At 39.8% G+C, this 21,978-nt stretch overlaps 1 protein-coding gene and 1 pseudogene across 1 annotated transcript; both read left to right on the top strand.

The window, feature by feature from the left end:
* The first annotated feature begins 3,221 nt into the window (after positions 1-3,221).
* LOC107691113 (volume-regulated anion channel subunit LRRC8D-like) lies at positions 3,222-9,257 on the top strand (annotated as a pseudogene).
* A 5,102-nt stretch (positions 9,258-14,359) lies between these two features.
* Positions 14,360-20,998, top strand: LOC107691101 (ATP-dependent RNA helicase DDX39A). Its single transcript, XM_016489578.1, has 10 exons — positions 14,360-14,462; positions 16,164-16,372; positions 16,457-16,584; positions 17,387-17,663; positions 17,745-17,863; positions 18,312-18,443; positions 18,678-18,787; positions 19,807-19,951; positions 20,030-20,177; positions 20,534-20,998. Exons 2-10 carry the CDS (start codon positions 16,165-16,167, stop codon positions 20,548-20,550), a joined length of 1,284 nt encoding a protein of 427 aa, XP_016345064.1. The 5' UTR covers positions 14,360-14,462; position 16,164; the 3' UTR covers positions 20,551-20,998.
* The last annotated feature ends 980 nt before the right edge of the window (positions 20,999-21,978 follow it).

Genomic DNA, 21,978 nt, shown 5'->3' with positions numbered 1-21,978 from the left:
TCTATCTATCTATCTATCTATCTATCTATCGTTCTATCTATCTATTGTTCTATCTATCTATCTATCTATCTATCTGTCTGTCTGTCTGTCTGTCTGTCTGTCTGTCTTGTCTATCTATCTATCTATCTATCTATCTATCTATCTATCTATCAAACTGAATCACTATTTCTGAAAATATTTGGTAAAAATCCTTTTAGTTTTCACAAGTCTTTACGCGTGTGTCTCAATCTGATGTGTGGGCTTGTTGTAAATCCCCAGTGCGAGGGAACTAAAAATGTGTGACATGATGATATTAGGGGAAATGGGGGATTCCTACACAACTAACTAAAGGTTTTTGACATGCAGTGCTGGGTAGATTACTTGCAAATTGGAGTCTATTACAAATTACATGATGAAAACTGTAGTTAGTAACATAATCTGGATTTACATATTAGGTAATATAGTCTGGCTACTTTTTTTTTTTATATTACTTTTAGATTACTTTTACCGAACTTGATTATCAAATATACTTGAATTGGATTATTATGTACCAAATGAAAAAAAGAGAGAAAGAAAATATATTTCAGTCTTTGTTATCCATGAAATGCACTGAACTTTACTGTACATTACAGCAGGGTTTCCCAAACTGCGGTTTGTGAAAAAAAAAAAAAAAACCTTAGGGTGTTGATGAAAAGCTTATAATTAATTAAATCTTAAAAATGTCAAATTAAAATGAATTAAAATGTGTTAATGTGACCACCAACACTAGAGAACCATGAACATGTACATATTGTTAAATTATTGAAATCTCAGAGGGACTTACAGTAAATATTTTAGGTCAAAGGGGTTTGACTGACAAAAAAGCTTGGGAATCCACATATGTTTATTCATGTTTGTTCAGTGTTTAGATTGCATATTTATAAGTCTCATGTGTGTAAGTGGCAGGTTCATTTACATTTACATTTAGTCATTTAGCAGACGCTTTTATCCAAAGCGACTTACAAATGAGGACAATAAAAGCAGTCAAAACTAACAAAAGAGCAACAATATATAAGTGCAAATGACAAGTCTCGGTTAGCCTAACGCAGTACACGTAGCAAGGTGTGTATATATATATATATATATATATATATTACACACACACACACACACACACACACATATACACACACACACACACACACACACAAACAAAGAAAAACAAGTAGAAAGCTAGTTTTAGTTTTTTGTTGTTTTTTTAAATAAAGAATAATAAAAAAAAAAAGATAAATATAGATAAAGTAGATTTAAAATAGAATAGAAAGTGCTAGAGTTAGAGGGTCAAATAAAGGTGGAACAGATGTGTTTTTAGTCGTTTCTTGAAGATGGTTAAGGACTCAGCTGCTGGGATTGAGTTGGGCAGGTCATTCCACCAGGAGAGAACAGTTAATGAAAAAGTCTGTGAAAGTGATTTTGTGCCTCTTTGAGATGAACAATAATACGCCGTTCATTTGCAGAACGCAAGCTTCTAGAAAAGCTTTCATTTAGAAAGTGAAATTTAAAAGAAAAAAAAAAAGAACTGGGGTGAATAATTATGAATAATAATTATGAGTAATATGTAATCATGTAATCCATAAAAAAGTAACTGTAATATGATTATGAGCATTATAAAACGTAATATACTCTAAGTACGAGTACTTGGTTTTTGGAATCTGATTACATAAACCAGATTTCATGCAATCAGTTACTTCCCAGCACTGTTGACATGACAATAATTCGGTTTCCTGCACAACATTACCTTAATGCTATGATTTTTTTCAGTTGCTTCTAGAAACTTGTACATTGACACAGTGCTTTCAAAAAGTGTCCTTGTGATTGGAGTTACACTCATATATAATTGTAACAAAAAAAAAAGATTAAAACAATCAAAATGCAATTATCATAAGCACAACCTAAAACTTCAAGTACATTTATTTGACATAAACATCATTCAGCACATAATTTTAATTTCCATGCAAAAGTCTCCAAGTCATTCAATGACACTAAATCAGATTTTCAAGCACTAAAATATAAAGTCCAAACACACTTCATCATTTAAATTGACTAATTAGCGCCACCTGCTGTTCACATGTGCTGCATTGCACTGACAATGACAGTGATCTTTCTCAAAGATCTGACAAACTGAGTGAATATATAAAACCTGACATTTACATACAAGTTTCATACTGTTTAATTCTGTGTATTACAAATCCAGTGGCTAGCTGGCGTTTTATGATGTGAATGCGGCTATTGTATGCAGGTTGTCATGGAAACATCAAAGCAGCTTCTGGGGCCCCTCTGTGTCGAAGTTAGTGAAGTTGGACACGTATTGTTGAACAAACCGGCCTGCGCCGGACTCGAGTGCAAGAAAACCTGGGTTTTAATGCATGAAAGCTTGGCTTTAGAGTTGAAAACATTGACAGTTACAGTACATCACAGTAAGCACATTTCATTTTTATTTTTGCATGTAGACTGTCTGCAGTATTTGCCTTTCTGGTCATACCTGACTTCTGAGCTCAGCTGACTGTCACATCACCTCAGCTAAATATGTCGAATCATGGGTGAAAAAAATCCCACAGATGCACATTTAAAGGAGGGTCTCATTCCTAGAGGCCAAAATGTTAGAGACACTTTGTAAGTCAGTAAACAAACACCTAGCAACCACCTAGAACATCCTAGTAGGCACATAGCAACACGCTAACAACCATTCAGATCAACTTAGCAACTGCACAGCAATGTACTAACAACCACTTAAGTGGAACACCCAAGCAACCGCATAGCAACACACTAACAACCATTCAGAAAACCCTAGCAATTTCATAGCAACGTACTCACAACCACTTAAAACACCCAAGAAACTGCATAGTAACACACTGACATCCACTCATAGCAGCCACATAGCAATGCACTAACAACCACCAACAACACCCTAGCAACCACATAGCAACACACTAACAAACACTCTGAACCTCTTAATAACTTAATTGCAACACCTGAGCATTGTGACAGTGAGTTTGCATTTAAATCACGTTTAAAACAAACATTTAAATTACGATACATTTACCTAAGTTTAAAAATGACTTAATAATAAGATACCAAGTCTTTTTTTCTGAAAAATGTGAGCACATTTTTTTTTTTGCAGTGAATTGTTAGATTCTTAAATCTAATAAAATGTTACATTGATTTGAATGGTGTTTTTAAAAAATGTCTTCCTCTCTCTGTAGATGTTCACACTGTCTGAGCTGTGGTCCGGCGGTGAGCGTCAGGCCAACTATAAGCTGCTGAAGCCATGGTGGGAGGTCTTCATGGACTACCTGCTGGTGCTCATGCTGATGGTGTCCATCCTCGTGGGAACGCTCCAGCTGTCACGGGATGGAGTCGTGTGCGTCCCTGTACACTCCTCTTCCACTAACTACAGCTCTCCCATAGAGCCTGTGTCTGAATATATTTTTAGTAGTACACCAGTCACCCAAGATCCATGTGAAGGGACGACGTACCAACCTTGACTCCCAGCAGTACATCTACATTAGCCAGGTTTGCTATCACGAGGCATTACCCTGGTACTCAAACTTTTTACCGTATGTGACTCTGCTCCATACTTTGGTTCTCCTGGCCAGCGACTGCTTCTGGTTCCACTTCCCGCTCACGTCTGCTTGCATCGAGCACTTCCTGACGCTTCTTGCCAAATGTTGCGAATCGCCCTGGACGACAAAGACGCTTTCTCATACGGCCAAACTGGACACTCGCTTCTCAGAGATAGAACAAGCAGTGCAAGTTCAGGTAACATCTTCGTACAAAACGCACAAGTCACGTCTGGACTCGGGGACGGACAGCCCTCTGCTGGCGGGGACTGATAGTGCATCCACTGTAACACAACCGTCTCCATGTCCCTCAACGTTGTCCCATTGCTCAACGCTCTCCACTCTGTCACTCACGGAGCCGGTTCTTCCGGTGCAAGTGGTTCTGGACACTTCCAGACAGGGAGCCACGTTGGACCGCAGCGACAGAGAGCAGGCCAGAGCGCTGTTCGAGAGAGTGCGCAGGTTTCGTGCTCACTGCGAGAGTTCAGATGTTATATATAAGGTGAAGCCCAAAATATACTGACACCTTGTGGAACAACTGATTAGAGCAAGACCATGTTAATGCGCATGTGAGACCTGCTTGTGCAAAGATCGAATGGTGCACGTACTATTTTGGTGACGAAATTTGCATCATGCGCACTGTGCACGGACCCTCAGGTATGTGAAAATGACTTAATAATAAGATACTAAGTCTTTTTTTCTGAAAAATGTGAGCACATTTTTTTTTTTGCAGTGAATTGTTAGATTCTTAAATCTAATAAAATGTTACATTGATTTGAATGGTGTTTTTAAAAAATGTCTTCCTCTCTCTGTAGATGTTCACACTGTCTGAGCTGTGGTCCGGCGGTGAGCGTCAGGCCAACTATAAGCTGCTGAAGCCATGGTGGGAGGTCTTCATGGACTACCTGCTGGTGCTCATGCTGATGGTGTCCATCCTCGTGGGAACGCTCCAGCTGTCACGGGATGGAGTCGTGTGCGTCCCTGTACACTCCTCTTCCACTAACTACAGCTCTCCCATAGAGCCTGTGTCTGAATATATTTTTAGTAGTACACCAGAGTCACCCAAGATCCATGTGAAGGGACGACGTACCAACCTTGACTCCCAGCAGTACATCTACATTAGCCAGGTTTGCTATCACGAGGCATTACCCTGGTACTCAAACTTTTTACCGTATGTGACTCTGCTCCATACTTTGGTTCTCCTGGCCAGCGACTGCTTCTGGTTCCACTTCCCGCTCACGTCTGCTTGCATCGAGCACTTCCTGACGCTTCTTGCCAAATGTTGCGAATCGCCCTGGACGACAAAGACGCTTTCTCATACGGCCAAACTGGACACTCGCTTCTCAGAGATAGAACAAGCAGTGCAAGTTCAGGTAACATCTTCGTACAAAACGCACAAGTCACGTCTGGACTCGGGGACGGACAGCCCTCTGCTGGCGGGGACTGATAGTGCATCCACTGTAACACAACCGTCTCCATGTCCCTCAACGTTGTCCCATTGCTCAACGCTCTCCACTCTGTCACTCACGGAGCCGGTTCTTCCGGTGCAAGTGGTTCTGGACACTTCCAGACAGGGAGCCACGTTGGACCGCAGCGACAGAGAGCAGGCCAGAGCGCTGTTCGAGAGAGTGCGCAGGTTTCGTGCTCACTGCGAGAGTTCAGATGTTATATATAAGGTGAAGCCCAAAATATACTGACACCTTGTGGAACAACTGATTAGAGCAAGACCATGTTAATGCGCATGTGAGACCTGCTTGTGCAAAGATCGAATGGTGCACGTACTATTTTGGTGACGAAATTTGCATCATGCGCACTGTGCACGGACCCTCAGGTATGTGTAAAACTGAAGTATACTTTGGCCTTACAGGGATAGTTCACCCAAAAATGAAAATTACCCCATAATTTAACCCTCAAGCCATCCTAGGTGTATATGACTTTCTTCTTAAAGACGAATACAATTGGAGTTATATTTAAAAATGTCCTGGCTGGTGAAGAGACTTTCAACCAGCATAACAAAAACATTTTCTGAAGACAATCACCTATTGCACCTTTAACAACATCGGAACTATGTGCCCTATGGAGAAAATAAATGAATACATTTTTTACTTGGAAACCCAAGTGTTGCACTCTCTAAATTTAAAGAAAACTATTCTGAAAATCTGAATAAATCTGCCTAATTCTCAGGTCTTTGAGGCAGTACTCTTTCCAGAGTCTACGTGAGAAAGGATCCATGCTAGACGTACCTGACCTTCATAACGACCTCGCCTTCCTCTTGCACATGGCCGACCAGTACGACCCTCTACTGGCCCAGCGCCTGTCTGTCTTCCTCTCACCGGTCAGCGAAACTCGACTGCTGGAAGAAAGTCTGGAGCATCGCTGGGGAGCTAACCGCTTGCGGTCAATGATAACGTCTGACCAGCAGGGACGCTCTCTGCTGCAGCTCGTGGCTCTTCCTCGCCTGCCACCGGCCCTGTTCACCTTCAGCCAGTTAGAGGTGTTGAAGTTGGAACTTACTGAAGACGCCAAACTGACAGCACAAATATCTAACATGAGCACACTCAGGTAAGTATTTTTATTTCAATTGCACTTAATTTTCTACATAATTCAGTTGCACATAATTTTGCTGTCTAGCACAGATTGTTTTTAACAGGTAACGAGGGTATAAGATTTTAGAAGGAGAAATGTTTTAATCTGGATTCTCTTCTCATCAGGGAGATGCACCTTTACCACTGCACTGCATCTGGGTTTATTCCCTCCGTGGCCTGCAAGAGCTGCACCTCACCGGGAGGTTGAGCAACGAGGGCGGGATGGGGCGTGGATGGGCCCTTGGCAGCCTTCGACAACTGCGTCACCTCCGCATCTTGGTGCTGCGTGGCATGCTCCAGAAAGTCCCAGGGGAGCTGAGCGAATTAGCGTGGAGTCTGCTAAAACTGGAGATATATAATGAGGGTACCAGGTTATTGGTACTTACGGGACTGAGGCGTTTGACCGGACTGGCAGAAGTGCAACTGCATGGATGTCAGTTGGAGATGTTGCCATCAGCACTGTATTCTGTCATACTGGCGCTCTCTCTGGCAGCGGCAGGTCGCAGGCAGCGCCACTTCGCATATATTGCATCTTTTTCAAATGATTTGTTTGTGAAACAAATGAAAAAAGTTTCTTAAGCTTATTCAAAATAAAAAACGTGCTCTTACCTTCACTACTATATAATCAGACACCATTGTGTGTCTGATCACAACCAAACAACAGAATGTTCAGGCATATACTACTGTATGTGCGGATGTGCACGTAGGGCTGTGCTTACGCAAGGGATCGCTATGGCTCTCTCTTTTCACTTCTCATAAGGCGATCTCATTCATTTACTTTCATAAGATTACTCATGCTCATTCATAAGTTTTTTTTGTCTGTGGCCCCCTTTCTCCCACTGCGAGAAAAACAATGACTCATGTAGGTTCTGCGCACAGCCACCAGGTGACAGTACATGCACAGTCACCACTTCCTGTTTGCTCCTAAACTTAAAGGGTTAGTTCACCCAAAATGAAAATTACTCACCCTTAAGCCATCCTAGGTGTATATGTATTTTTCTTTCAGACGAATACAATCGGAATTATATTTAAAAATGTCCTGGCTGTTCCAAGCTTTATAATGGCAGTGAATGGGTGATATTCAATAGTCCAATAGGAGTACAATAAACTGCAGCAATCCATCACAAGAAAATGCTCCTCAAGTCGTATACACCAAGGATGGCTTGAGGGTGTGTAAATCATTGGGTAATTTTCATTTTTGGGTGAACTAACATGCAAGCCAGTGCTCATTCAAGCAAATTCTTATTCAGAAATTGCAATGTCCCATTAATTATTTCAATTGCACTTAATTTTCTACATAATTCAGTTGCACATAATTTTGCTGTCTAGCACAGATTGTTTTTAACAGGTAACAAGGGTATAAGATTTTAGGAGGAGAAATGTTTTAATCTGGATTCTCTTCTCATCAGAGAGATGCACCTTTACCACTGCACTGCATCTGGGTTTATTCCCTCCGTGGCCTGCAAGAGCTGCACCTCACCGGGAGGTTGAGCAACGAGGGCGGGATGGGGCGTGGATGGGTTTTTTTTTAAATATATATATATATATATTACAAATATTGCATCTCTTCTTGTAGGTATACACATCTTGCTGCTCTTTCTGTTTGGTCTGCTGGGCATCTATGCCCTGTTTTGGATCTTCCACAAGAATGGGTGCCCCAAGACACGAGAGGACTGTGTCCATGTAGTCTGTAGTCTTTCTCCATGTGTGAGTGTCGAGAGATTCTGGTGATTGGACTAACGTGTCTGTTTGTGTTCCAAGAACCAAGAACTAAATGCAAATAGTTAGCACCAGGCCACCTTTTCAGTTGCATTGGTATGTTTTCCATGCGATTTTTCCATAGGTATTTTAAAAGTATTTTAAAAGCATTTTAAGCCATGAACCAAACCAGACAGCCTGAAGGTGAATCACAACATTACAAACTTTTATTTAAATCAAAAATGGATTTGAGAATTGGACAAAAAGACAAAGGTACAAGACTTTATGTGCTTTATGTTCTGGCTTTAATGAGAAAAAGAACTACAATCCCATGAAGCATAATGAATGGCATGATCAAATTCAGAACGATTGAGAAATATACAACTATTTATTTAAAATGGTTGATTATATCTATAGAAAAAAAATATTTTAAATTATTGCAAAATAAAACTTGATTATTTAATTTGCATACCAGCCCTTGGCAGCCTTCGACAACTGCGTCACCTCCGCATCTTGGTGCTGCGTGGCATGCTCCAGAAAGTCCCAGCGGAGCTGAGCGAATTAGCGTGGAGTCTGCTAAAACTGCAGATATATAATGAGGGTACCAGGTTATTGGTACTTACGGGACTGAGGCGTTTGACCGGACTGGCAGAAGTGCAACTGCATGGATGTCAGTTGGAGATGTTGCCATCAGCACTGCTGGCGCTTACAGGTCTATGCAATTTGGACCTGCAACACAACAGTCTACATACTCTAGAAGAGCTGTTGGGATTGCAGCATCTGCAGTTGTCTGTCCTGCCCACGACTCGCACATAACCGCGTTCTGGCTCTTCCAGCCAGTGTAGGAGTGCTGCGCTCACTGGAGCTCTTGGATTTGGCGCACAACCAGTTGCAAAACCTACCTTCGGCACTCTTTATGCTTCATAAACTGCGACACCTGCTTTTGGCTGGAAACCTTTTGGAAGAGTTGCCAGCTGAAATCGGAGCCTTGGCGCTTCTAAGTGAACTAGACCTGAGCGCCAACAGGCTTGAACGTCTCCCCAAGGAACTGTTTGAAAGTTGCACAGAACTTCGCAACTTGAATGTCGCGAATAACTCTCTAGGGTCTTTGCCTGCTGGTTTTGGTGGCCTGACTCAGCTTTCGCGTCTTGATGTACGAGGAAACAGTCTAGAGGAGCTGCCGGTCGAGCTGGGGTGTTGTTTTGGGCTTCATGGAGGCGGTTTGCTGGTTGGAAACTGGCTGTTGCACACCCTATCTCGGCAGGTCAGGGATGTCCTACAGCATCCCAGCTCTTGTCCGTCTTCTGAGCCTCCATCATGACCTAATTCTGACTGCTTTCCTACCTTTTCAGCTGCACAGTGGAGCTTCGAGTCCGCACTGGAATCTCGGATCTAAAACATCAGCTTCAAAATGAACTCATAAACAATATTTAACTAATATTACTAAAATGAGTCCGGAAAAGCCAGTCTTTTGCCAAGAGGACTTTAAATGTGACTCATATGGATAGACTGAAAAATTAAAAATATGTTTCTATACTTAACCAGCTAACTGTCACTAGCCCAATTAACCCATTGTAAACCTTTATAATCTTCATTTTGAAAAGCTGTATTCAGCTGCACAGTGGAGCTTCGAGTCCGCACTGGAATCTCGGATCTAAAACATCAGCTTCAAAATGAACTCATAAACAATATTTAACTAATATTACTAAAATGAGTCCGGAAAAGCCAGTCTTTTGCCAAGAGGACTTTAAATGTGACTCATATGGATAGACTGAAAAATTAAAAATATGTTTCTATACTTAACCGGTTAACTGTCACTAGCCCAATTAACCCCATTGTAAACCTTTATAATCTTCATTTTGAAAAGCTGTAAGACTCTAGTTTTCATATTTGGTGACTGATTTTTTTCCGTTTATAAACCTTGGTTACTTTGTATGCCAAAAGAAAAAAAAACAAACATCCATTCTAATTTTGTGTCTAAAAATGTTTAAAAATCAAAAGAAATACTGACAGAATCTTCATTTATGATGCAATGCAAACTATGCGTGTCTGGTTGCTTTCTGCATGTCCTTTACAGTCCTTATGTGGATCACCACATTTTGTTTTGTCCAGGATATTTTATTTTAAAAAGGTACATGTAGTGCAGTACATCTTACATTTTCATGAACTTATATATCTTTATCTATTTCACTTCAATAACTTTTTTTCTACTTCCACAATAATGTGCCAGAATCAAGTCTGTGCTACAAAACATTCAAGATTTACAGAAATATCATTATTAGGTCTATGCTTAAAAAGTGGGACGGACAGTTAACGGTTTAACCATAAATTTGAAATGTGGGTTAGTTTCATACACACTTTGTGTAAGACACTCTAGGTGTATCCTTAGACTAAAAAAAAACTTTAAAAAAACTAACAACATCTGATATGGTTTCATGTACAGTTTACATGTACATCAAAAGCTTGATCTTAAAAACCTTGTGATCTAAAGGCTTATGCTGAGTTCACGGTGTGTGTATGTTCACTACTGTGTGTGTGCATTTGGATGGGTTAAATGCAGAGCAAAAATTCAGAGTATGGGTCACCATACTTGGCCACATGTCACTTCACACTTAACGTCACTTAATCAGACTACAGTATTTTTCTTAATGTAATGACTAGGCAAGCAATAGGTAGAAATATAACCTTAATTAACAATATTTGCTTACCAAAACAAATCAATTAATGCATTTAGATGCATGAATATATGCTAATCAGATACAGTAGTGCGCTATGATCCGCGCTATTTACCACCATTATTTTGATTTCAAATCCGAACGTTACTAAAACTGATTTTTTTTAAAGCAGTGATTATCTTTTTACACAGCAGCTAATACAATCTTTCATAGATTTCATAGATTTAAGCGCAATATAAAATGACTTCTGTATATAGGCTATTTATATAGGCCTATTATTAAGATACTCAAGCAAGTGGCAAAACATAAACACAGCCTGCAGTCTACATTTCTTACAGGTAGTTGGCTCTCACAAACATTTAAATTAAAACTTACCATTGACAGAAACAGCCGTCTCGTGACTTTTCTTTTGCATTACATCGACAATCCTGCTGGTCATAAAGAAGTTTTTCTAACTCCACGAGTGCCTTCTATGTTGCCGTAGAGTGGCCTATATATTTAAAAGGGTACTTTTTCCTTGCTTTACCCCATTGCTAAAAAGCCATGTTCACTGTAAAAAAACAAACAAAACAAAACAAAAAACAGTCTTTAGGCCTACTTATTTGCATTTATTATGGTGTAATTAATACACTTCGTATCAATCCATGTTCATTTTTACCGTGAGCAATGCGCTGTCACTTTAATTCAGCGTGTGCAGCACTGTCCCAAATTGCACCCTAAACCCTCGCGGTCTTCTGCCTTGTCCAAATACCCACACCTGCGGTCTTGGCCACTTGAGAGCGCGTGCGCGTGACAGGAAGTAAGTGCGCAAGACTGTCCCAGATCTTAAAGGGGTCATATGACGTTGCTAAAAAGAACATTATTTTGTGTATTTGGTGTAATGAAATGTGTTTATGCGGTTTAAGGTTCAAAAAACACATTATTTTCCACATACTGTACATGATTGTTTCTCCTCTATGCCCCGCCTTTCTGAAACGCATCGATTTTTACAAAGCTCATCTTCTGAAAAGCGTGTGACGGAAATGTTACGCCCCTACCATATTGTGATGCCTTGTCCCGGCCGGAGCGACGAGACAAAAACATTAAAACTCATTATAAACGAGGCAATTGTTGCATCCAGTGGGGACATAATTACGGATTATAATGACTTATACTGTCTTTTTACACGTTGCGTTGCATTGCATCGTCAAATCTTCCCACATCGTGACGTAGATATGTTGGGGCGTGTTAGAACGAGCTGTTTTAGGTAGGCGTGGCTGACGCTTAACTTTTATAAAGAATAGGGGTTATGCGCAACAGATTTCCGTATTCTGTTAACCGGGTCTCGTCGCTTCCGGTTCAAGCGTTTTGCATATGCTTAGTTAAATATGAAGCAGTTTTACTCAAGATGCCTTCAAAGTAGATACCAATAGGTGTGGTTAACTCTTAACTTTTATAAAGAATATCTCTTTGGATTTGAGACTTTAGCCTTTGCAACTTTACAGTTCTTCTTTATACACCAAGAGCTTGTAACACTCCAAAGAGAAAGGAAAAATTGAAATCGCATCATATGACCCCTTTAAAATGCAAAGTATTAAAAATAAAAATTAAAACTCTGTAAACACTTGTGTTTTTACAACACTACAAGTGTGTCCCATCAGGCAATGAAAAGTTGTACACACACTTGTAGTCTTCATCCTCACTTGAAGGATAGGTCATAGAAGTAGTCAAGTGATCAAGTGCAAAGACCGCAAGTGTGGGTATTTGGACAAGGCACTTCTCTCAGTCCACACTTTCGTGACGTAATGCCGCTTTGACTGTCGGGTTAGGGTTAGGGTTAGGGTTAGGGTTAACCCTTGCCCCAGTGCGGGCTCAGCAGAAGTGCGGATCGAGGGCCCATAACGGCCGCAAATGGGGCGCTCGCGAGCACCCTTCTGAATGCTAAAATGACGAATGGGACACCGTATGGTCTCGTGGACTTAACGGACAGGCGCACGCGGCGGCCATTGTAAGTCCGTAAGACCGCAAGTGCACATGAAGTGTTCCATTTGGGACAGGGCCATAGACTCGGTGCAGAAACTCAGAAACAAGAATAAAAAAAAAAAAACGTTTACATTCGTATGTATTTTTGTATGTATTGTATTTATTTTTAATATCAATGCTGTTTAAGCCAATATATCACGATCCCCTGACCATTATAATGTGACAAAATCATGAAAGAATACCTTATTTAAATCTGACATTATAGAGTGGTGGAACTATGATGTCACTTTGTAGGCAAAAACCCGGAAGCGAGTTAGCATTTTAGCACTTCCGGTTCCATCGTCCCAGAGTCAATGGGTTTTTTGAATGGGATTTTGGTTAAATCCATAAAATAAGGTCCGTGGTTCACACAAGCTCAAGATACTTTCACGTTTTATTCTAGGACATAAAACACACCAGTTATACCCCACTCGTGATTTTTTTAAACTGTTACGTTTTTTAAAAAAGATGGTTGCTAACAAGTTGCTAAATGGGACTACAGGCGCTGTCGGAGACATATAACGTCATCACGCCGAACAGTTTATCAATTTACAGGTTTTTTAATAGTTTCCCGCATGTTTTTTTTTGTTTTGCCCCTTAATTCAACACAAGTCTTCGGATGGAAGATGCTTGTTTTTATCGCTTTCCCGCAGATGCAGAGACTCTGCGTTCGTACCATAAGATAAATATGATTATTCCATGTAAACACCACATTTACCGGCTTAGTGAAACTTTAACGATGCATAAAGTCACGTTAAAATCAAATGTTTACGGCCACATGAAGCTGTTAGAAAGCATATGAGGATTTTCTAGAAGCAAGGATAAAATAACATTTTGTGTACCCACCCTAACAAAGCTCACTAAAATAAGTTTAATCTTACCATATCCAAAAACTCGATCACTCTGCTGTTATTTAATAGATTAAATGCACTAGAATTTTATTGAATAGTACGTGGAGACACGTTTTTAATTAAAATGTTCATATTAATCAAGGATTTATTGACTTTTAATGCATCTTATTTCGAAATGTCATTTCATATGTCCTTTAGTTATGATTATTTCATTTATTCACTATACTATTTACTATTAATGTCTCATTTCAGTTTTTGTTTGGCTCTAGTTTTGTATTTATTCAGTTTATATGAAAAGGTTCATGTAGCGTGGAGTAAAATGCATATACAGAGTAAATCCTTTTCACTGAACACGTTAGAAATAAGTTTGAAAAAGTTGTGGGAAGCATGGAGGCGGTGACGCTGAAGGCGAGCGACCCTGGTGCTGTAGTTCGTTTATAGCCCAAGTTTAGCTTTTGAGTTCAAAATTCATGAAAGTTCTATTATTTTGTGAAGATTATCTTGATGGAAAACGTGTAAGTTTCATGAACTATGGTTGAACACAGAGCTTTTTTTTTTTTTTTTTTGCGATAATCCAAAAGCCTATGGAAAAATCCTATAGGCTTTCTGTCGAGGAAACCAGTGCTATGCTAACAGCCGATCCGCCTACAAAGTGACGTCATAGCCCCCCCACCCTATAATCCACCACGGCCTTTTTTGAGTTTTCCCCTCTGTAAAATGAGGTGTCGGCAACAGCTAACAACGTTGATCATTGATAGCTCATTTAAATGTAATATCACTCACCACCAATAATTTGGACAGTCGAGAAGCCGATTCCATTGACTCCGAAAAACCTGGAATCGACGCGAGCGGCACTTCAACGCCCCCACCAGCATCCAATCACGATACGGTTACATTTAAATTGATACGTTCGCAAGCCAATGGGAGTGTGCGTTAAGACAACGAGCGCGAACGTTCTGCCAATGAGAGAGCGCGTTATTCAGGAGGCTGGATTTCCGGGCGGTAGTATAAACTGAGGCCTGAGTCAGCATCTGCGTTCGTGTATTCAGTTTGCTTACGCACCATCACCTAAAGGTAACTATAATGTAGTTTATGTTTAGGTGTGGACCTTTTTCTTAGTAACGTAAATTTTCATGTAATGTTATATACCGTCGTGGGTTTTATTCAACGGGGAAGTATGGTGTGTGGTCGGAGCGTTGTGTCGTTGGGCGCGTTAGCTGTGTATGCTAACCGAAGCGCGCGTTTATTTTCTGATAAATAGATTTTTACACTGTTTCGTGCTGTTGGTGATGGTAAGCCTCGTGGAAACACAAGCCCGCGTGGAGTTTTATTCGTGTGTGTGTTTTTGTTTATTTGAGTATTTTGCGTCCTGTTTATCGGTCGCTAAACGCCGGTCTATTGTTGCATTGGTCTACAACTAGACGAATTTCTCTTTTGCTGACCAATCTCGGATTACGTTTATTGGTAACGCAAAATTTCGTGTGTTTGCGCAGAAAATGTTATGGTAGCCTCATTGGGATGTTGGTGATGGAGGCCCATTTAAACCCTGTCCAGTTTCACTGCCTAGTAACAAAAGGTACCACGGTATTACTGTGTTTCTTGTGGACTGCTTTGGTTTTTTTGTATTTGTACGTAGTTATTTGTTGTAGTCAGTGTTGGGGAGTAGGCTAAATTAACTAGTTACTGGAAGTACGTGATCTAATTACAAAATAAATATAAGTGTAATCTGTTAAAAATATGTAATTAAATTAGGTACTTATGGAAATGTTAACGATTACAAAGGGGGTTACATCTGAATATTGTCACTCACAATTAATTGATTTCTTTACCAAATTGCATTGACTACTCTAAATATTCAGGAGTTTAGTAAACATGCTTATTAGATAACTTTTATTTACTAGGGTTTATGTATGTTTTCTTTTTAAGATTAACAGTTTTTTTCCCAAGGAATTGTTAGATGCCCGTGTTTCCGGTCATAGCTATGCAAAGATTTGATTTCAAAAACAGTACCATAGCTATTTAACTGTTGTTACGATTTTAAACCCAGTGTTTAACCTCAGAACGATCTCAAAGGAGAAAGAGGTGCTAAAGTCTGATTTTATGATGGCTGTATTTTAAAACTAAGTTATTATAATCTTAATTCAAGTGATGAAGGATTCTGAAAGTCTGACAGTAATCTGTGTTGAGTGCTACTGTACGGTTAACCCTGCCTGCTTTAAATGTTTCAAAATGATTAACAGAAATTAGAAGTTTAGAGAAGTAATCAATTACGTTAAAGTAATTGAAAAGATTACACTACGATTACATTTTAAATAGGGTACCTTGTAATCTGTAACCTATTACATTTCCGAAGTAACCTTCCCAACACTGGCTATAGTTTTTTCCAACATAGATGTTCTTTCCGTCACCACCCCAATATTCAATGGTCAGGATGGGGTTTTTTTTGGTTACCTCGAGTCTTAAACATTTGTGTTTATTGTAGACTTTGAGGACCATCTAATTGTAATTTTCAGTATGAAGTATGATATCATTGTTCCTTGGTACCACCAAAGTGCTTTGTGTAAAATGGTAAGTTCTTGTAAATTTGTGACACTCGAAAGTGTCAATGTTGATCAGACTGGTTTCTAGGTTTGTTTACATGGTTTCTGTCCTGCGTAGACATCAACGTAGACTTTCTGAATGGTGGTCCCTCGTGGCTCGCTCCATTGAAACATGAATGTGCGAGTCGTCTGAAGGTGTGATTTAATTGCTCTTTCTCGCTCCTTTTGTTTCCAGAATGGCTGAGAATGACGTTGACAACGAGCTGCTGGATTATGAAGAGGACGAGGAGCCTCAAGGAGCCCCGGAGAGCACCGCTCCAGTGGGCAAGAAGGAGGTGAAGGGCTCTTACGTGTCCATCCACAGCTCGGGCTTCAGAGACTTTCTGCTCAAGCCGGAGCTGCTGAGGGCCATCGTGGACTGTGGATTTGAGCATCCGTCTGAAGGTAAGAAACGCTGAGATGCTGGTTCTCCTAATGTAACTATTTATCTTGATTAGCATCTGAAGTAAACTTCCCGTGTGTTTTTAGTGCAGCACGAGTGCATCCCGCAGGCCATCCTCGGCATGGATATCCTGTGTCAGGCCAAGTCTGGTATGGGAAAGACAGCCGTGTTTGTGCTCGCTACCCTACAGCAGATCGAGCCGGTGGATGGACAGGTTAGTACATCAGTTTTGGTTTGTGGTGAAACCATTAGAGCTGTGTTTTGGAATTACTTAACTCGGGGTTTCCCAAACTGGAGTTTGAGAGTTGATGAGAGAAGCTAGTAATTAATTCATAATGTAAAATCTTAAAATAAAACTTGTACAATTATTATCTGCTTGACTTGACATCTGATGTGAACCATGCGACTGTTTAATTGTTGAAATGTTAAACTAAAATGCCTGCTAAAAAGATTACGTTTTGTTTACGTGCATGTCATGTGACAATTAGCCAACAGAACCATGAATATGTGAAATGTTTAAATATTTAATCATAATGTGGAATTATTATTTTTTTAAACGAAACTATGAAAATAAATGCTTTAAAGATTAAATTGTTTAGATATGTGCCCATTAATCCACATTAGAACAATGAATGTGCGAATAGTGTTAAATTATTTAAATATTAAATCATAAAATTAAAATTGATAAATCTAAAACAATCAAAAAAAACTTGCTATTAGAGATTAAATACTTTAAAATGCTTAAGATTACTAGGATTAAGTTCATGGTTCTTTGTTGGTTAATGGTTAGGTTACATGTAAATATTAGATTATTCAAATATTAACTTAAAAATATTGTAACAGTGTTGACAAAAGTTTGGTGACTTTTTTTTTTATTTTTTTTTTTTTATTATTTATAACTTTGGCACATTTTAGTTGGTGATGGGTTATCAAGCAGTGGCATAATTGTTTCTGATCTGTAACATGCAAAACTTAAGTTTGTTGAAGATTAAGTTGACTGTTTTCCGGTGATTCAGGTGTCGGTGCTGGTCATGTGTCACACGCGTGAGCTGGCGTTTCAGATCAGTAAGGAGTACGAGCGCTTCTCCAAGTACATGCCCACGGTGAAGGTGGCCGTGTTCTTCGGCGGCATGTCCATAAAGAAGGACGAGGATGTCCTGAAGAAGAGCTGCCCTCACATTGTGGTCGGCACGCCGGGACGAATCCTCGCCCTAGTCCGAAACAAAACCCTCAACCTGAAGAACGTCAAGCACTTCGTTCTGGACGAGTGTGACAAGATGCTGGAGCAGCTGGGTGAGCGTTTGACCAAAAACTGCTCTGAACTGTTGAGCCAAACCTATGACACTTAATATGATGTGTTTGTTTCTCTGTCAGATATGAGACGTGACGTTCAGGACATCTTCAGACTGACCCCTCATGAGAAGCAGTGCATGATGTTCAGCGCCACCCTCAGCAAAGAGATTCGGCCCGTCTGCCGCAAGTTCATGCAGGACGTGAGTAACGTCTGTTAAGACGCATTGATATTACTGTTTGTGACCATGGACCACAAAACTAGTCATAAGGGTCAATTTTTTGAAATTGAGATGTATACATCATCTGAAAGCTGAATAAATAAGCTTTCCATTTATGCATGGTTTGTTATGATAGGACAATATTTGGCGGAGATGCAACTATTTGAAAATATGGAATCTGAGGCTGCAAAAAAATCAAAATATTGAGAAAATCCTCAAGTTTTTTTGTTTGTTTTTTTTTAATAAAGAAATTCCATTTTTATGGAAATTATCAGACACCTATTAAGCCATTTGAGCATTTATAAGTAAAATTGTCAGGCTGTAATTGTAGCTTTATTACCCAGCTGTATTAGTACTGATGCTGATTTCTTAAGTCTTAATCTAAAGCATGTAAAGCGTTCTGTCTGATGTGTTTGCGGTCTGTTTTCAGCCGATGGAGGTGTTTGTGGACGATGAGACGAAGCTGACTCTTCATGGTCTGCAGCAGTACTACTGCAAACTGAAGGACAGCGAGAAAAACCGCAAACTCTTCGACCTGCTCGACGTGCTGGAGTTCAACCAAGTGAGTTTAGCACTTACCGCTCATTTGAGTTTCCAAGGCCACTTGCAAATGAGGAATACAGCAAGCAAATATTTTGTTGATCAAACCTGACCCCATCCGATTTATGGTTTTTCTGTGCGCTTGTTTGTCTTTCTCTGCCACATTTTCCCCTGTAGAATATTGTTTCTGTCAGAAGTGCTTGAGCTCAAATGCACGTTTCGTGTTCTTGAGGGTAATTCTGCTGTTGTCCTGCAGGTGGTGATATTTGTAAAGTCTGTTCAGCGTTGTGTGGCGCTTTCACAGTTACTGGTGGAGCAGAACTTCCCCGCCATCGCCATCCACAGAGGAATGGCTCAGGAAGAGAGGTGTGTACTTGTTTCGGGTGAATGTACTGTTATGCAATGAAATATCATGACTGTTGACTAGTGAGGACATTGTGTTGTTGCTAGTTAAAAAGACTCCTAAATTGGCCAAATCATGTTTATATAAGTCTAGTGTCTTGCACCGGTTTCTGTGAGGGTTTGTTTAGGGTTAGGAGATAGAATATAATTAGCCTGATATAAAAACAATGGAAGTCTACGAAATTAACTAACTAATATTGTCAAAAACAAACATTAGCATTAGTGTTGGCGTATGCTTTGATTCCATGGAGTTGTTAAAAGAAATCAAGGATTACTTGTTCTTAGCTAAACCCCTTTGAGCTAATGTTTTAACTTTTAAAGTTAATGGACTCATGACATGCAAGTGGAATTGTGTGTGTGCAAGAAATTGTACAAAATGCTTTTAAAATTTCTTTGACAGGCAGATGACATGAACATTGTGTATACTGAAAAGTTCTACTTTTTAAAACGTATAAAAATACTATAATAAATGGTAAATGACATTTATAGGACATTACCGTAGGAAACATCCGTTTACTTGTATAAACAATGTTTTAACACCAGATGATCAAATGTCCATGGTTAGAGTTCAAATTTAGTTTCAGCCAACAAATAAATACACTCTCCCTTAAAGTTCAATGGAATTTTTTTATTTATTTGTATCATTTCAGGGAAACCCAGATTTAGTTACAGTCCTTAAAGACACAAAAAGCATGAAATTGTATGTCCGTTTAATTCTTTTTCGCTATGTAACTATTGCTAACTCGCTAAGATTATAAAATTGGCATTTTCCCATGAAGCTTTTTCTTTTCCAGCAACAATTCCTGTTATTACTCATACATTCGTGATTATCTCTTCAGCGTAGTTAACATGCTTGTTGCAATAATGTTTGTCCTTAATCTAATTTGTGGAGCTCTTGAACATTTTCTACATCTTAAGATGAACCATTTGATCATTGAATATTTAATGCACAAAGCTGAGTCTCGTCTCGCCTCTGCTCGCAGGTTGTCTCGGTATCAGCAGTTCAAAGACTTTCAGAGGAGGATCCTAGTGGCCACAAACCTTTTCGGGCGAGGAATGGATATCGAGAGGGTCAACATCGCCTTCAACTACGACATGCCAGAGGACTCCGACACGTATCTCCACAGGGTCTGTATCCATGCAGTTGCCACAAGCGTTTCAGATCTCTGGAGCGGCACATCTCACACGGTCTCGTCTTGTTCTCAGGTGGCTCGTGCGGGTCGCTTCGGCACCAAGGGTTTGGCCATCACGTTTGTGTCAGACGAGACTGACGCAAAGATCCTGAACGACGTGCAGGACCGATTCGAGGTCAACGTGGCCGAGTTACCAGAGGAGATCGACATTTCCACTTACAGTGAGTCTTGCCTCTTGTCTTATTATACCAGTCGAGCGTTGAGCATGAAGAAATAAACTGATAATATCTGCTTCCAACTTTAATGTAACCTGATCAGTGTGATTAGTTAATAACAGTGATGTTGGTGGATGCTAATGTGAGGCTAGTTAATTGTATATTTTGAGGTTATTAGCATTGGCTCTATCTATCAGTGGGTCGGTCAGATTTAAGCATTGCAGAGTTAAATTAGACCCTGAACTGAACTGTTATCCCCGATATATTGGTTGTGCTGATGTATCGTACTTCAATTTCAAACCTTTGATTCCCATTGGTTTCTTGTAACAGTTGAAGTGACATTTGTCTCTTTCTCTGTGCAGTTGAACAGTCCAGATGAAGATCTTGACGTTTCCAGAATCGCAGATATTGGATCACGTTGGAGTGCCGAACCTCTGTTTTTAAAGCCTCCTTTTTACCTCAAACCCACAATTGTTTTTACCGCTTCTCTCTGAGAACCAGCCGAGTTGTCTGTTTTATGATTTTGTCCTAAAATCATGTTTTTGTTTTGGGTTTTAATGAGATTAAAATGTTTTATATACTACTCTTGACTGGCTGTGTTTGTCTTCTGAGAAGTGTCATGAAATGTATGAAAGTGGTTTTGTAATGGGTCTCCAAATGCTTTGTGTAATTGCTTACTCTGAAAGTCTTTCCAGATATTTGTCTTGTTAAACTCGCAGGCCAGTGGCATAACCTCCATCGTTTGAGGTTAACTGATTGAGACTTGTGTGGTTGCAAATTACTGAAATGTCAACCTAAAATAAAAAAAAAAGTTTTGTAATGGGAAATGGACTTTTCTTATTTCCAAACAAATTCCTCTTTGTAATTAATGAAATGAATGTCCAGCCAGTAACTAATTGACTGGATGGCTCTTGAATTCATCTGTTTAAAGCAAAAAATATAATTTTCTATTAATATTTAGATGTGTTCACCATATTATGGTGACCGTAATGCCGAGTTCACACTGCATGATTTTCAACTTCATCGGATCGCCGTTGTTTTCACACTGCGTGACTATCTGGGGTAGCATTCTTGTTGTTGCTGTGTTCACACTGCACGATGGATCGGCGACAGGGGGTTTCACACTGCATGACTTCACAATAGGAAGAATCGCCGACAGCTCATTTGTCGGCGATTTCGCAAAACCTGTCGGCGAGTGAAAAATCGGGCTAAAATCGTGCCGTGTGAACTCGGCATAAGATGCTACTATTTTTCACTCTATTTTCGCGTTAAATAATTGCTTTGTAATTGAACAGTTAAAGATCAGTTAGAAATGTTACTCAGTTGATATTAATATCTGAGCTCTTGGTTTTTATTACATTTAAAGGGGTCATGTGATGTGATTTCAATTTTTCCTTTCTTGTGGAAACAGTGATACATTTTTTTTTCAGGATTCTTTGATCAATAGAAAGATCCAAAGATCAGTATTTATAAAAAAAAAAAAAAAAAGGGTCAATTCCGACTTTGCTATGACAATACCGTAACGCAATAATACAATAACGCCGCCCAAATGTTCACGCAAAGAAAGAAGTCGTAACTTTTAGTCTTGCTGTAGTATTGTTGCTGCCGCAGCCATGTCCTGAAGACGCTGTGTGCTTCGTTGTGAAAGCGAAACTACTTTGTTTGGTCTTCCAAAAGAGGAAGATATCCGCTTCGTCATGCCTAGAGCCTAGAGCTGATCCGTGCTGGTTGCTGAGGAAATACAACAACTTTGCGCTGTGGATCGCCGGATCGGCTTTCACCATGGACGAAGCGGAGTCCAGCCCGG

Source organism: Sinocyclocheilus anshuiensis, unplaced genomic scaffold, assembly GCF_001515605.1.
Source record: "Sinocyclocheilus anshuiensis isolate Anshui unplaced genomic scaffold, SAMN03320099.WGS_v1.1 scaffold30, whole genome shotgun sequence".
Classification (NCBI taxonomy): domain Eukaryota; kingdom Metazoa; phylum Chordata; class Actinopteri; order Cypriniformes; family Cyprinidae; genus Sinocyclocheilus; species Sinocyclocheilus anshuiensis.
This window is presented reverse-complemented; position numbering and strand designations above follow the sequence as displayed.